Genomic DNA, 13731 nt, shown 5'->3' with positions numbered 1-13731 from the left:
CAGATGCGGGGGCACATGGGGGTCCGAGGACACTGCCACCCTCCACGCGCAGCTTAGCTGGCCTGAGCACTCGGCTGTTTTGGAGCTGCTGGTGCTTTTAATCTGACTGTTCTTTGGCTCTTTCTGCCCTGGAAGAAGCAAGCAGTTCATGAGAGGAATTGGGAAGTGGGGTTCTGCCCTGTCCTCGGTGTGGGAAGTCAGGATTGTGGGGGAAGCACACCGGCATCCCTGAGACCTTGTTGTAGCCCCCCACCCCACCCCCATCCCAACCTAATCCCACCACGGCGTGTCCCTCAGAACTTTCCATATGGTTACTTTCATTCTTGCCCCATCTGGCCCTCCAGGCAAGGCTGGATCCCTGTTTCCTGAGTGTGTAGGAGAACCTTTTCACCGATGCTTTTGTTTTACCAGAATCCCTATTGGCTCTCCAGGGCCTCGGCTCATTGCTGGTCACAGCTGGGCAAGGGCACGCTAGCTCGGGAGCTGCGGCGGAAGACAAGCCCCCCACGGCCATAGGGCCTCTCCGCAGGCTCCCATCTCCTTTCTGCTCTCACACAGCTGGAGTGATCCAAGCTGCACCTGCCCCCCCTCCCCCCGTACCCAGCATTCACGACAAGGGCCCCCCGGGCCTAGCAGGGCACAGCACTCCCGGAATGAGACTTGACCTCCTTCCTGGGTGGGAGTAATGAGGAAGCAGAGACAGCGAAAGGGAAGGAGGGAGAGTTAACCCCACCCGTTTCGCCCTGACCGAGCCCTCACGAGGTTTCCACGTGACTCCCTCCGTGGGTGGATACGGGCTGAGCCCACTGGCTCCTCAGGCCTCGGGCAGGGGTCCGCAGGGGTGCGTGTGCTGGGGGGATGAGAGCGCCAGCTGTGGGGCCTCTCGCTTCATTCCAGTCACTGCCCTTTATAAATATTTATAGCAGTTCTACTACTAAAAATAACATCCTGGAGCCCAGGGAGCAGAAAAAAATAAATGAAAATCACCAGGAATTGGGATTGATTATCATGTGTGCCAGAGCAGAATGGAACCCTGAGAAGGGGGAGGTGGCGAGAGCACGGAGCCCGGGGGCCAGTGCTCCCTGGCCAGCAGGCCTCCGGCTTTGCTGCACTGGATCCTCTCCGGGCTGCAGTGCAGAGCTCTGTGCTCCCCCTTCCCGCCCAGGCTACCCGGGCGGAAGCCTAGCTAACCAGTACGAGAGAAAGGAAGGCGGCTATTTTTAGCACTGTGGCCAGGGTGTGAATGTCTGTAAAACTCAGCAAAGCCTGAAGCTGTCTTTGCACGATACAGGGAAGAAAACCTGTTGGTTTTTAAAGGTCAAAGGTGGTAAGGAAACTTGTGCCCCCACCCTAGGGAGCACGCCGTGCGTCGGCAAGATGCCAGCAAGAACTCCATCAGGTCACACACACAGGAGATTCGCGCTGTTTCTTTTCTCTTTTCAACCTCCTGGTAAATTCCTGTTGCCGAGATGAGACCATGGCCCGAGGGGAGTGAGGAAGATGCTAGTTCATGCAGGACTGAGCAAGGGGGAGGCCCACCAGCGGCAGCGGCACCAGGCAGTCCCTCCCACTTCCCACGGGCTCGGGCTCCCCTCTCCCTGCCAGGCAGTGACGTCCGCCAGCCTGCAGGCCTGGCCCAGGTGTGCAGCCGGAAGATGGACAGGAATGTGCCTCTGGGGGAGGACCTCGCCTTCTCGCGTCAACGCCAGCTTGCCGCGTGTCCCCTGTGCCTGTGCAGGACAGACGCGCTGTTACTCACGGAGGCTGCAGAGGGTCTCCCAGCAAATGCCGCTCACATCTGCTGGGGACAAGACAATGTCCTGGGACGGGGCTGTTGGGAGGCTTCCCTTTCAACTTAGAAGATGCAAAGAGTTGATAATACTCATGCCCCTTTTTAGGGAAAGAGGCTTTCTCTTTTCTGGGGGTACCTAGAGATTTTGGGAGTTGTGGCTGGGGTCACAGGGTCAGGAAATATTTCCAGGAAGAAAGAATTGGGTTTGCAGTGCAAGGTTTGGAATGTGCTGCTTTTTGGGAGGAAGGATTGTGATCATGGAGAGGGGCACCGAGCTTGGAGAGAAGGCTACAAACATGGCGTGGCAGGGACAACAGCCTTAGACTCAGTCCAGAAGAGGGCAGAACTTAAGGGTCTGTGAAACTGAGCCACCTGAGTTTTTATGCTTTTCATTTGACTCTGTGCTCCTGATGAGTTTCTCCTAACTCCCGATCGGGTCTGAGGACAGTGCAGGAGACCCGGCTCTGCCTCTCGCTCCGGCACCAAGCTCCCAGGCCGTGGGCCTTCTTCATTCCCTCCTCTGCATGAAGGAGGGGGGTGAGGGACAGATGGCTCTGGCGTGCCTATCCTTATCCCCCAGGTCCTCTGTGTCCCTGGCTGGGGGGGCGGGCGGCTCTGGCAAGCTCCTGAGGGGCAAGTCAGCTCCTGACTCGCTCGTTGGCTGCGGCGGCCTAGGCCTGCTGTTGCGAAGGGCCTCGCCTGAATGTGCAGTGAGTTTCCAAGCCCCGGAGGCCCTGAGATTCCCAGGGCAGCAAGGGAACTGGGGCTCAGGTACTTCCCTTGGAGGCTTGCACAATCCCTGAGTCAGTGGGCCCCTCAGCGGGAGTCCAACAGAGCCCCTGGGGAGAGGGCACCTGGGGGTGGGGCTGGCAGGAAGCCCGGAGATGTTCCTTTTTCAGGGTCATGCGCTACAGCCCTGGCTTTTCTGCCCGGAAGATCTGTAACTGAGGAAGACGCCTGACTTTTAAACACAAGAAGTGGGGGATGGAAGGAAAGACTGACAAAGAGACATCCCGTGGCCAAACCAAAGACATCTATCCTTGAAAGAACTCTTCTGAACAGATTGGTTGTCCAATTATTTTCATCCCTTCTATCTAGCGAGCAGGCCCCAAAGCCTGACTGTCTTGGAACTGGGAGGGGAGAAGGGTTAAGGTCCTCAGATGGAAAGATGTGAAAGACTAACTCCTAAAGCAGGGAGCACTGTCCGGTAGGGAAATCTGTACTTTGATTTTTTTTTTGGACGAGGGGGTGCGGGCTGGCAGGCACCAGGGGAAAGGGCTTGGTTGGCTTGCTGAGAGTGAACGTGACCCCGCAGGATGGAAATACGTGTCTGTGGTCAGGTTCCGCGGCAGGCCACGGCTCTGGGCGTGGGAAACCCGGGGCGCTGGCATGGACCCCGGGAGAGAAATGATGATGGTTATGGGCAATCAGCAAGGTGGCAGAGGTGGCTGGGAGCAGCTCATGGGTCTGCCGGCTGCATCCAGACACCGGTGACACCAAGCCATGCCTGAGGCCCAGGCCGGGCCCAGTGTAGAGCAAGATGGGTCAGAGCCTGGAAAAGGGGCCACGGGGGTATGAGAGCAGGGCTGCAGCAAAGTGAACAGTGCAGCTGGGCTCTTTAAGGAAAACCTTAACTGGACTCTCCACCCTTCAGGACGGCTGGCTTGGAAGGGGAGACCAAGGGAAGGGAGGAGGAAGGGGAAGATCTTAGACTGAAGTGCCAGGGCCGTGGGGAGGGCAGAGAGCACTGTACTCACCCACGCGTCCTCTCTGTCCCGGCTCCTCTGCTAACCTGTGCAGCATAGACACAAACAACACACGGAGTCACGCCCGGGTGTCTCACCGGCCTCATCTCTTCCCCGGGACTGACCGGCCCACGCACCCACGGGCTTCTGGACTTGCCTCTCCCCTTCTCTTCCCTATGCTGGCTTTTCCCGACCAGGTATGAAAAGGGCCAGGAGAGTCACACGACCTACAACCAGCAACTGCAATGAACATAAAACCATGGAGAAACAACTGTCTCTGGGGAGAGGGAAAACACTACTACTAAAATGGAAATGACGCCACCCTAAATCCAGAAAGTGGTTACATCAGGGGGCACGGCCCCTCTGGTTCTGAAAATGACCAAGGTGAGAAGGAACGAGGTTTCGATACTGGTGGTATTTCCTGCAGGCAGGCATATCTGCCAGGGAATGCTGAATCACTCCTGCTCACCCTGACATCTTGAACACCGCCTGCACCCTCAAAAGCCTGAGAATTCACAGAGGGCCGCTGCTGCCAGTCTACCGGCCATGCACCAGTGTACTCTGAGTGTGCAAACTGGATTTGCAGCTCCCAACACCACGGGCGGCGGGTTCTGGGAGAGGCAGCTCTGAAGGACAAAGGAGCACAGAATGAGGCTCTGGAGTGGCCGAGATGAATTTTGGGCTCTGCGGTAGCATGTCAGTCTGATCCGAATAGTCCCTGCCACAAGCTCTGCCCACTCCAGGGGAGCGGGGAGGGGATGCGGAGTCAGAGCGGGCCCCCCAGGGGAGTGATGAGGGGATGCGGAGTCAGAGTGGCCCCCCAGGGGAGCAGAAGCATTTCCCAGGATGCGGCCAAACAGAGGTCCAGGGTAAGGCAGCGAGGGGGCTGAGATAGGGGAGAATGTGCTCACAAAGTCTGGCTTGGTCACAAATTTTTCAAAAGTGCCCATTTGGCTCTTAGAGGTTTTTGTACTGAGCAGACTATGTTTGCCTGGTAGGGTGCTGACCAAGTTGTGTTTATGTTAGGTCAGCATGATTTCAGCCCCAAAGAAGCACACTTCCTCTCTCTCTATGGTTGAGAGTCACTCAGTGACCGAAGTTACCGCCATGTTGGTCTACAGTAAAATCTCCTGTCTAGACCACGGCAGACAATTAGAAGTTCTGTCCGTAAAAACACCTGGCTTGTACCTCAGCTCCGCTACAGAGACATATCCTGGGACCCGTACAATGCCAAGGGTCAAACATTTGTTTAAAACTCTGCCCATATCTCACCCTGGCTCTTAATACCCTTTTCCTTGGGATGGCACCTAAAACCACAGTAACGGAAGCTCAGGTCCTCCCACAAGGTATCCTGGGGACAGACAGAAATGCTGGTGTGTGCACTGGAAGAGAGGTGGGGAGACGCCAAGAGCAAGAGGGGCAGAGAGGAGAGACGCTGGTAGAGAACTCAGGAGCAGACAGAGGCCGCCGAGACCAGGAGGCACCAGGCAAGGGAAGCCATGCCGGCCCACGTGTGAGATGCGGCCGCACCCAGACCGGAGCCAGGACCAGGGCTGCTGTCCACGGTCACGGCAAGGCCAAGTGGTCAGGGTCGTGCTCGGTGGGCTGCACAGAACGCAGGCAGGCTGAGGAGAAGCCACAGGGAAAGCTACCGGGAAGGGTCAACGGGAAGAGAGGCCAAAGCAGCAGCTGTTGTGTCTGAAGCTGAGAACATTCCAGAGAACGCTAGGATGTGGGTGGGTTGTGTGTGTGCGCGTGTGACTAGAGCACGTGTTTACAGAGTGTGAACTTCCCTTGGTGCGTTTCCTCCCCTCTTCGTCTCTTGCACGACAGCCCTTCTGCCTTCTTCCCGGTCCGCTCTCGGCAAGGACAGCGGGCCTTCACTACCATTCCCCGATGTTTCAAATACAGCTGGCCTGCCCTTCTGCCATCTGGCTGGCCCTGCCGTTCTCCTCCGTCCCTCACAGCCACCGTCCGCTGCCTCGCAGGCCGCGCTCTGACTCACTGGACGACTGTGGCACCTGGAATCTGTTCCTCCTCCTTCCGGTATCCTGGACAGTCTCAGAGTGCTGGTGGCAAGCTCTGATGACCCGTGCCTCCTGCCCCGCGCGCCCCCGCGGCAGGCAGCGCTGTGGATCCTGTCCCCAGGTACGTGTCCTTTCCTTCCCACCTTCTTTGCCTGCAGCTCCCATTCTACTCCTTCCCCTGCTTCCTTACGACTTTTCTCACTTCGCCTGTCTACCAGGCACATGGGGGGCGCCGAACCCGCCTCTGCCGGCTATGATCTGTGCAGGTTATTTAACTGCTCTGCGCCCTGTCTCGAATCCTTGCTCGTGGGCTGTGAAATCAAACAGGAAGGGTGTGCTCTGTGCAGAGCATTCAGCACAGGTGGAGAGAGGGGGTGCATGCTCCAGAGCCCAGGCCGGCGGGGCCGCTCCCGCTCTCTCCCCGAGGAAGCACTCTCTAGGGCATCATCTAGCGTATTTCCGTGTTTGATAATTTACTGACGCCTCGCTATGTGGCAGGCACTCTCCTGGGCACTGGGGATACATCCTGAACAAAACAGACCAAAATCTCTACCTCGTGGAGCTTATGTTTTGGAGGAATCCAGAAGTAGACATATTAATATATGACTGAAATAAGCGCTAACTCTCAGATGTTACGTGTTCAGCATAGCACAGACGCATGAAGGACCCAGTGCACACTGAATCTCTGCCGCCTGAGAGCTACGTGATCTATACTTCTCCGAGCCTATTTTCTCAGTGGTAAAATAGAGACCTCGTTATGTGTCTCACAGGGTGGTTAAGTATCAAATGAGATAGTGCGTGGACATCATTTAGCACAGCTCCTTGTACATAACAAGTTATTAAGCAAGTTTTATATACAAGAAAGCCAGGAAGGCATTACTGTCCATTGCCGATACCTTTCTTCATTGCTATTACTTCTTTCACTGAGGCCAGAAAAGCATTTGGCTATTTTGCCCGCAAGAATCTCTTCTTTTCAGAGATGTTTCTTGTAGTTATAATCACACACTCAAAGTTTGATGATTAACTTTTCCTGCTACTTCATTTTATCTCCTATTGATTCTGCGTATCTCTGTCTTGCCTTTCTAACTGTATTACAAACTCCTGGAGGGGAAGGGTCATGTTCTGTGCTCTGCTGGTATCTACTTCCTATATCTGAACCATCTATCATAGTGATAGGAAATCAGGAGGCTTTTCTTGGTCGCCTGACACCACCACCTCCAGGGAAAACCTTGGTGCTCAGTTGGGAAAAGTAGGCAGTAGGGGGTCTGAAAGCTTTGGGGGCAGAAGCAGAAACAAAAGGGAAAGGAGTTTCCCTCAGGGGCTGTCTAGCTCCGCCTCCCACTCAAACTAGGGGTCCTGTGAGCTGCCTTTACCTCTGTCTTTCCCATTCTGCATCTTCTCTTCTTCTTCCTCTGCACCTTCCTCTGCTGTGAAAACAAGTCCAAGGAGGCCAGTGACCCGTCAGCACAGCACAAGCGTAGGGGGAGGGTGAAGGCAGTAACTCAGAAGGCTTGGGATGAAGCCCTAAAGGCTCACGGTCGCAGGCCTCCAAGGGTGCTGATGCTCACCTAGCACGCGCCCTGTGTGGTGCATATCCTGGCACTGTTCACCCAGAGGCCCTACATCCGTCAGGGCAGCACGGCTGAGGTCGCCCGCCCTGTTGCTGGCTGTTGCTGCTTCCCTGGTGACCGGGCTGGGGGTGGCCTCTTCCCTACGCCTGCTTTCCCTAAGGTGACGACACCTGATAGGGATACATCTAACACCTTGTGTTCAAGTTCAAGAAAACAACCACGAACGTACCTGGTGGGAGAATACCTAGACTAACACTGGCTTCTTTTAGAAAAAACAACCAAAAGGGTGCACCTGGGTGGCTCAGTCTGTTAACTGTCAGACTCTTGGTTTTGGGTTCAGGTCATGATCTCCTGGTTTCGAGTTTGAGCCCCAAGTCAGGCTCTGTGTAGGCAGTACGAAGCCTGCTTGTGATTCTCTCTCTCCCTGGTTCTTCTCCACTCACACTGTCTTCTGTCTCTCTCAAAAATAAATAAACTTTAAACAAAATTTTTTAAAAAGAAAAAAAAAACCCAAACTAGAAGTTTTAGCTGATAACAAACTTAAAATGACTGAATAGCAAGGTGGCTGTGTAGAAAAAGCTAATGCCCTTGGAGGGTGCTTTCTCTGGAGCCCCTCTGAGTGAAGCAGGCATAGAGAAGAGGAGTGACCCCCAGCGCCGTCAGCAGGGAGGCCGGCCGCAGAGCCCACAGCGAGGTGGGCTCTGCAGGGAGCACATCCCCCGCGACAGGGAGGAGCGTGCTCAGCTCTGGGAGCTCACTTAGAACTGGGGCCTTGAGACTCCCGGCCACATGCCAGTGTTAGGAAGCAAAATGCTAACCACATCACATTAAGAACGGCTCACGGAGGGGCGCCTGGGTGGCTCAGTCTGTTAAACTTCAGTCTCTCGATTTTGGCTCAAGTCGTGATGTCATGTTTTGTGAGATCGAGCTCCTTGTTGGAGCTCTTGCTGTCAGCACAGAGCTTCCTGGGGATTCTCTCTCTCTCCCTCTCTCTCTGCCCCTCCTCTGCTCACACGGTCTCTCCCTCTTTCAAAAAACAAATGGCTGCAGAAACATTGGACAGTCAGCCATGGTACCTGTCATCAAACACTTTTGAAAGGCTAAATTAATCGGGACAGGAGGGACTGAACTTACTCTGGGTAGCTTCAGAGGGTGGAGTCAGGATACACTGCTCACAGAAAAGCAAAGTTTGGCTCTCTGATAAGAAAGAACTTCCTCATGACGAGAGCTGGTCATGAATGAGCTCACTGGAAATACCCAGAGGACTTCTATATCGGGCAGCAAGGTAGATTAAATGACTTCTAAGATCTTTTCCAACCTTAAGATTCTATTATTTGTGAAAATATTTTTAAAAAGATGAGAATATATTTTTAAAAAGATTATTTGTGAAAATATTTTTAAAACAGTATGCTCACATGGTATGGAAAATACGTAAAGACAATCTGAACATCTCACCTCATCCTAACAAAGCCCTTGACAGTGGTGGTGTTGGGCAAGCCTCCTCCATTCACCGAGAAACTGGCCTCCTCACATGTAAATGGAATCTGTTTCTGCATTTTGTGAGGCTGTGTCATGTGCAGACTTAGTCCACAGCTATCTGTGGACTTCAGGGCTCGGGAGGGCAGAGCGTCAGTGAAAGGGGCCCTCGGGGGCTGCAAATCTGACACCCTGTCCTGTGTGGGCGGAAGGGCTCTGTGGTGATAGCACTGGCTTCAGGTTCTTCAGACCTAAGTTCTAGGACCAGCTTTGCCCCTCCAAGATGCACAACTTCAAGCAAATCACTCTCTTGATAATCACTCACTGCTTTTCTGAAGGGGACCAAACAACGTGCTGTCTAAGGTACCTTCCAAATACATCACATAATTTTGTTAAAACGATCCTTTCCTACCGTAAGCGACTTCCGAGCAGCCCTATGACCTGTGAGTTTTGTGAAGATATTTGGTCTCTGTGTGCTGTGTGTTTAATGGTGTCCAGTTAGCTCTCATCAAGTGTGATGAGTTTGTGAGTCACTCATTTTGCCCAAACCCTAGTAAGGAGCCACAAGGCACAGTGTGATTAATTTCCATGGCCTGATATTCTTTCAAAAAGTGGGATTTCTGGCATTTGTGGAAAGCTATATTAGGGAAGGGACTTTCTAATCACCCATGACGTCATCTCAAAGGCAGTCACCTCTTGTATTTATGTGTGTTTATAATGCAATCAAGAGGGGACAGTGAGGATTGAGAAGTGGGACCGGAATGGAGACACTGTCACCTTCACACCCCCTCCACGGGAGAAGTGGCCTCTTCACTGCATTGAAAACACCAACCTTGGCCAGACACTTACTCTCCTCTAAGTGGAAACAGGCAGAGTTGAGAGGGAAGCCATGAGCCAGACCTAAGACAACAATAAAGGTGTATGCTTTCTCCTTCGAAGATCTGAAGACATACCCAAGGCTTCCCTTCCCTAAGAGCCTGGACTGATGACTTCAGTGGATGTGTTTGAACAGTCCATGGAAACACTGCTTTATATTTTTATTTCATAATCTTGTTAAGTGACCTAAACATAATATTAGGTGAAAAGAACAAAGGTTGGCCATATGTAGCACTGAGGAAGGCAACCTATGCGTTTGATATGGAACATGGGAATCTGACTATCGTAAACCAATTAGTAAATACCTGGCAGTTATAAAACGAAGAGAGGCATGGGGATTCTTGAAAATATGATGATATGGGAATGGCCTTTTATTATCTCTCTCTTTCATGGGTTTTATGTAAGAGGAACAATCAGGCAAGGGTGTCTGGAAAATCATTATTTCAGTGATTAGCTGAAATAGCTGAGTGATGGAGAAACTCAGGAAGGAGCCACAGGGAAGGCTGGACAGAGGAGCGAAGAAGGCACAGACTCAGGTCACGAACGTCACATGAAATCAGAGCCTAGTCGAAGACAAAAGGAGAGAACAGGGTTTCAAAACCAAATCAGATAGGAGAGAGCAGAAAGGCAACTGGGAGAAAGTCCAGAAGCTTTTGTGGCTGATTCAGTCATCCAGGAAAGCCTCAGAACCAGTCGGTCGAGCAGCCCTGGGGAGAGAGGCTGTGGACTGAGAGCTGGTGGGGGATGGGTGAGGCAGGGAAGAGGTTAACTGTATGTGCGGGGAGATCTGGACTGTGTCTGTTCTACAAGAAACTGTGTCTGCTCTTAAGAGAAACATAAAGTGTCGGCTCTATGTGATCACGTGTGGGAGACAGGCTCTCTGGGAGGAGTCGTCCAGTGCGTTCCTAGAAGGCAAAAAGACTGAGTGGTGAACTGAGGTAGTGCGTGCTACGTGATGACGCTTTACCACGTGGCGAGGAAGTGAGGAGGGCGTGGGGGCGGAAGGGGAGGCTGAGGCCGGGCAGGAGCTCTGGGCTTCACCTGAGTGGAGCTCCTTCACCAGGGATGACATGGTGTTGGTGATGGAATCAGCGGCCACCAGCAGGTCACTGCGGAGGTTTCTCCTCGTACCTGAGGACAGTCAGAGCAGACGGCGATGGCAGGTGGGTGGGCGTGGAGAGAGGAGCCGAGCGCATGCCTCCGTCTGCCAGGCCCAGAGCACAGCGCAGGGCACGCAGGGGAGATGGGGCGCGGCGCCTCCACCGCACCTGGGCACATCAGGGGCGCAAGGCACCCAAGTCCTCCTCCTCCTCCCCCTTCTTTTCTACCTGGACAGCAGGACCCTGTCAGCTGCACGCTTCTTAGCCACAATCAAGAGAGCTGGATTCCAGGCTCGGGCCTGAGGCGGGACTTGACTGTGCAACAGCTCCCCCACGCCGTTCTGTCTCCCTAAGGGGACCTCCTTAGCTGCGCCGTCTTCCCCCGACCACACAGCACAGCTGGCCGCCAGCTCTGCAGACGGTTGCAATCCTGTGCTGAATGCACCTTCAGCAAGGTCCTATTTAGAGTTCCACTCTTTCCTTCTCTTACTCGCTCTAAAGAGTTTCCAGGCAAAGCATGACTTGAGGAGTGATCCCATCCAATGCCTCCAGAGGAGGCAAAGCCTACAGGACAAGGCACTGCCCGTAACCCCCGGAAGGAAAAAAAGCACAGAGGCCCCAGAGGCCTGCTCCTCACAAACACACAAAGACTGCAGGCTTCCGGTTGGGAGACCAGCCCATCTAAACGAGAAGGGACCAGCACTGGACTTACTTATACTGTATATGAAAATCTGATCATTTAAAGCTAAGCACACAAAAGAAACTAGAAAAATCTCAGTAGGAATCTTGTTCACGTTTCCAGCCCCCTCGAGCTCTCCACTGAGCTCTGCTCCCAAATCTCACCTTGTGCGAAGGCCTCCTGCATGTCCCCCCCGACTCCGCTCAGGGCATCCTGTGGACAGTGGGTCGGGGTGGAGCCAGAAGACGGTGAGCGGACAGGCATGGGCATGGGGTGGCCGCCTCCGTGGGTGGGGGACGTATGTGGTGATCCTGTGGCCTGAGCCTGGGAGAATCAAAGAGATGAAACATGTTACCTCTCTGAGGAGGGAGAAGGTCCTTTTACTCGGCCAGTCTACGCCGGCCACAGCCGCAGTCCAGGGGGCCAGAATTGCAGCATCACATTTGAAAGGGAAGGAGTCAGGCTGCCTCCAGGCTGCAGAGAGGAAGAAAAGGAAAACAGAAAGGAAGGCGGGGGAGGGAGGAGGACAGTGAATCCCATGAGCCTGGCTTACAAGTGGGAGGAAAAGCAGAGGCTACCAGCATGGAGAGAGGTCCCTGCAGGCGGATGGCCTGAGCAGAGTTGCTGGGTCCAGGATCTGAGAGCGGTTGGGGCCGCACAGTTGGAAAATGACACACAAACATCTTTGCACTTTTGTCTGCAGGCATATTTACGGACATTATCTCACTTGCCCCTCATGACCACTTGTGAATAGAAAGGGCGTATGTTTTTGTACCCATTTTATGGCAGAAAACCACAGAGAAAAGAGTAAGAGCTTTGTGTCAGGCACCACGCCCCCGGAGATGCTGGAACAGCAGGCATGGTGGCCCCTGTGGCTCCCGGGCCACAGGACCCTGCTCCCAGGGGGCATCAGGGGCTCCACGGCAGGCTGCCTCCCAGGGCCAGGCCACGGCACTTGTCAAAAGCACAGTGAGGTTTCCCGTGGGGACCAGGTGAGGATGGACACACGCCTAGTGGAAGCTGCACTTTCCTTGTGCAGGCTCAGGGACAGCTTCGGGGAAAGCCTGGGGTGGTGGGGGAACACAAGAAGTCTAGGGAAAGGAAGCTCAAGGAGATCGGGGCCTGATGCTGCTCTTCAGAGCAAGGGAGCTGGGTGTGGCAGAGAGCGGGTTCTCTGTGGAAGCAAAACTGGGGAAATATACGCCAAAGTGTGCAAATGAGTTCAAATGAAGGGCCTTGACTTTCTGGGATCGAGCTCAGAAACCCCACACAACGGATTTGCCCCATACACGCCGATAGGCTGTGAGTGCAAAGTCCCACCTTGGTGTGACGGCCGGCATGGGCGCTGCACTAAACAGAGATGGCCTGTTCTCTGACTCTTCGGTTTGTGCGAGCGTGTGAATATGTATTTTAATTTGAGAAATTTAAAATATACAGAAAGCTAAAAAGTATAATAAACCGCCCACATTGAAAATTGTTCATATTTTGTCAAATTCACTTCAACCTAAAAACACTGCGAAGTCTGAAGACCTATCGGACCACCAGCTGTGTCCGGTCCCAGTCTCTGATTCTCATCCCTTCAGAGGCTACAATGATCAAAGATTTGGGGGTGAATTTTTTTTCCTATGTGTACATATATAACTATGAATAATGTATGATATTTCACGGCTTTTACATTTTGCATGAATGGTAGCCTACTGTGCATATCATTTTGCAATTTGCTTTTATCACTTAGTATGCTTTCTGAGATCTTTCCATGATACAAACGAAAGGAACTTAGACCCTTACCTCACATTACATACCCAAACGATCTCAATATGGACCACACTAACTATAAGAACTAACCCATGAAACTCTCAGAAGATGAAGCAATGACTTTTTAGATATGACACCTAAAAACATAAACTACAAAATAAAATGATAAATTGGATGTCATAAAAAGGAAGGTAATAAGACACTTCACAGAATGGGAGAGGATTTTTGCAAATCATCTATCAGATTGGGGGCTTCTATCTAGAATATAGAAAGAAAATTTACACTCAATAACAAATGGACAAGTAAGCTAATTTAAAAATGGGCAAAGGGCCTGAAGAGATACTTCTCCAAAGAAGACATACAAATGTCCGGTAAGCACATGGAAAGATGCTCAACATTATGAACCATTAGGGAGATGCAAATCAAAACCACAACAAAATACCACTTCACATCCATCAGGATGGCAAGTAAACAAGATCGATAACACCAAGTGCTGACAAGGACGCACAGAAACTGGCACCTTTGCACGCTGCTGGCAGGAACGGAAGACGATGCGTTCCTGCTGCTTTAGAGAGGAGTCTGCCAGTTCCTCAAAAGATTAAACACTGAGGGCCATGGGAGCCAGCAATTCCACTCCTACGTGTATATACCTGAGAGGAATGAAAACACAGGTCTGCACACAAATTTGTACCCAAGTATTCATGGCAGCA

At 52.7% G+C, this 13731-nt stretch overlaps 1 protein-coding gene across 13 annotated transcripts in view; it reads right to left on the bottom strand.

Annotated features, from left to right (window-relative positions):
* Window positions 1–993: 993 nt before the first annotated feature.
* The window catches only part of DTNB (dystrobrevin beta), a 219178-nt gene continuing 206440 nt past the window's right edge, over window positions 994–13731 (bottom strand). For 4 of the 13 annotated variants that reach the window (XM_029938167.1, XM_029938163.1, XM_029938168.1 and 1 more), the window contains 5 exons: window positions 11431–11590; window positions 10529–10618; window positions 6938–6991; window positions 3550–3584; window positions 1530–1730 (listed from right to left, as the gene is read on the bottom strand). In XM_029938167.1, the coding sequence (XP_029794027.1) occupies window positions 3580–3584; window positions 6938–6991; window positions 10529–10618; window positions 11431–11590 (309 nt within the window). In that variant the 3' untranslated portion in view covers window positions 1530–1730; window positions 3550–3579. Of the gene's footprint in view, window positions 1799–3549; window positions 3585–6937; window positions 6992–9633; window positions 10051–10510; window positions 10619–11430; window positions 11591–13731 lie in introns of those variants that run through there. The other 9 variants (XM_029938162.1, XM_029938161.1, XM_029938175.1 and 6 more) reach the window with 9 other exon arrangements.

This window comes from Suricata suricatta, chromosome 4 (genome assembly GCF_006229205.1).
Source record: "Suricata suricatta isolate VVHF042 chromosome 4, meerkat_22Aug2017_6uvM2_HiC, whole genome shotgun sequence".
Classification (NCBI taxonomy): domain Eukaryota; kingdom Metazoa; phylum Chordata; class Mammalia; order Carnivora; family Herpestidae; genus Suricata; species Suricata suricatta.
The sequence above is the reverse complement of the archived record's forward strand: the minus strand, read 5'-3'. Positions and strand labels throughout refer to the sequence as shown.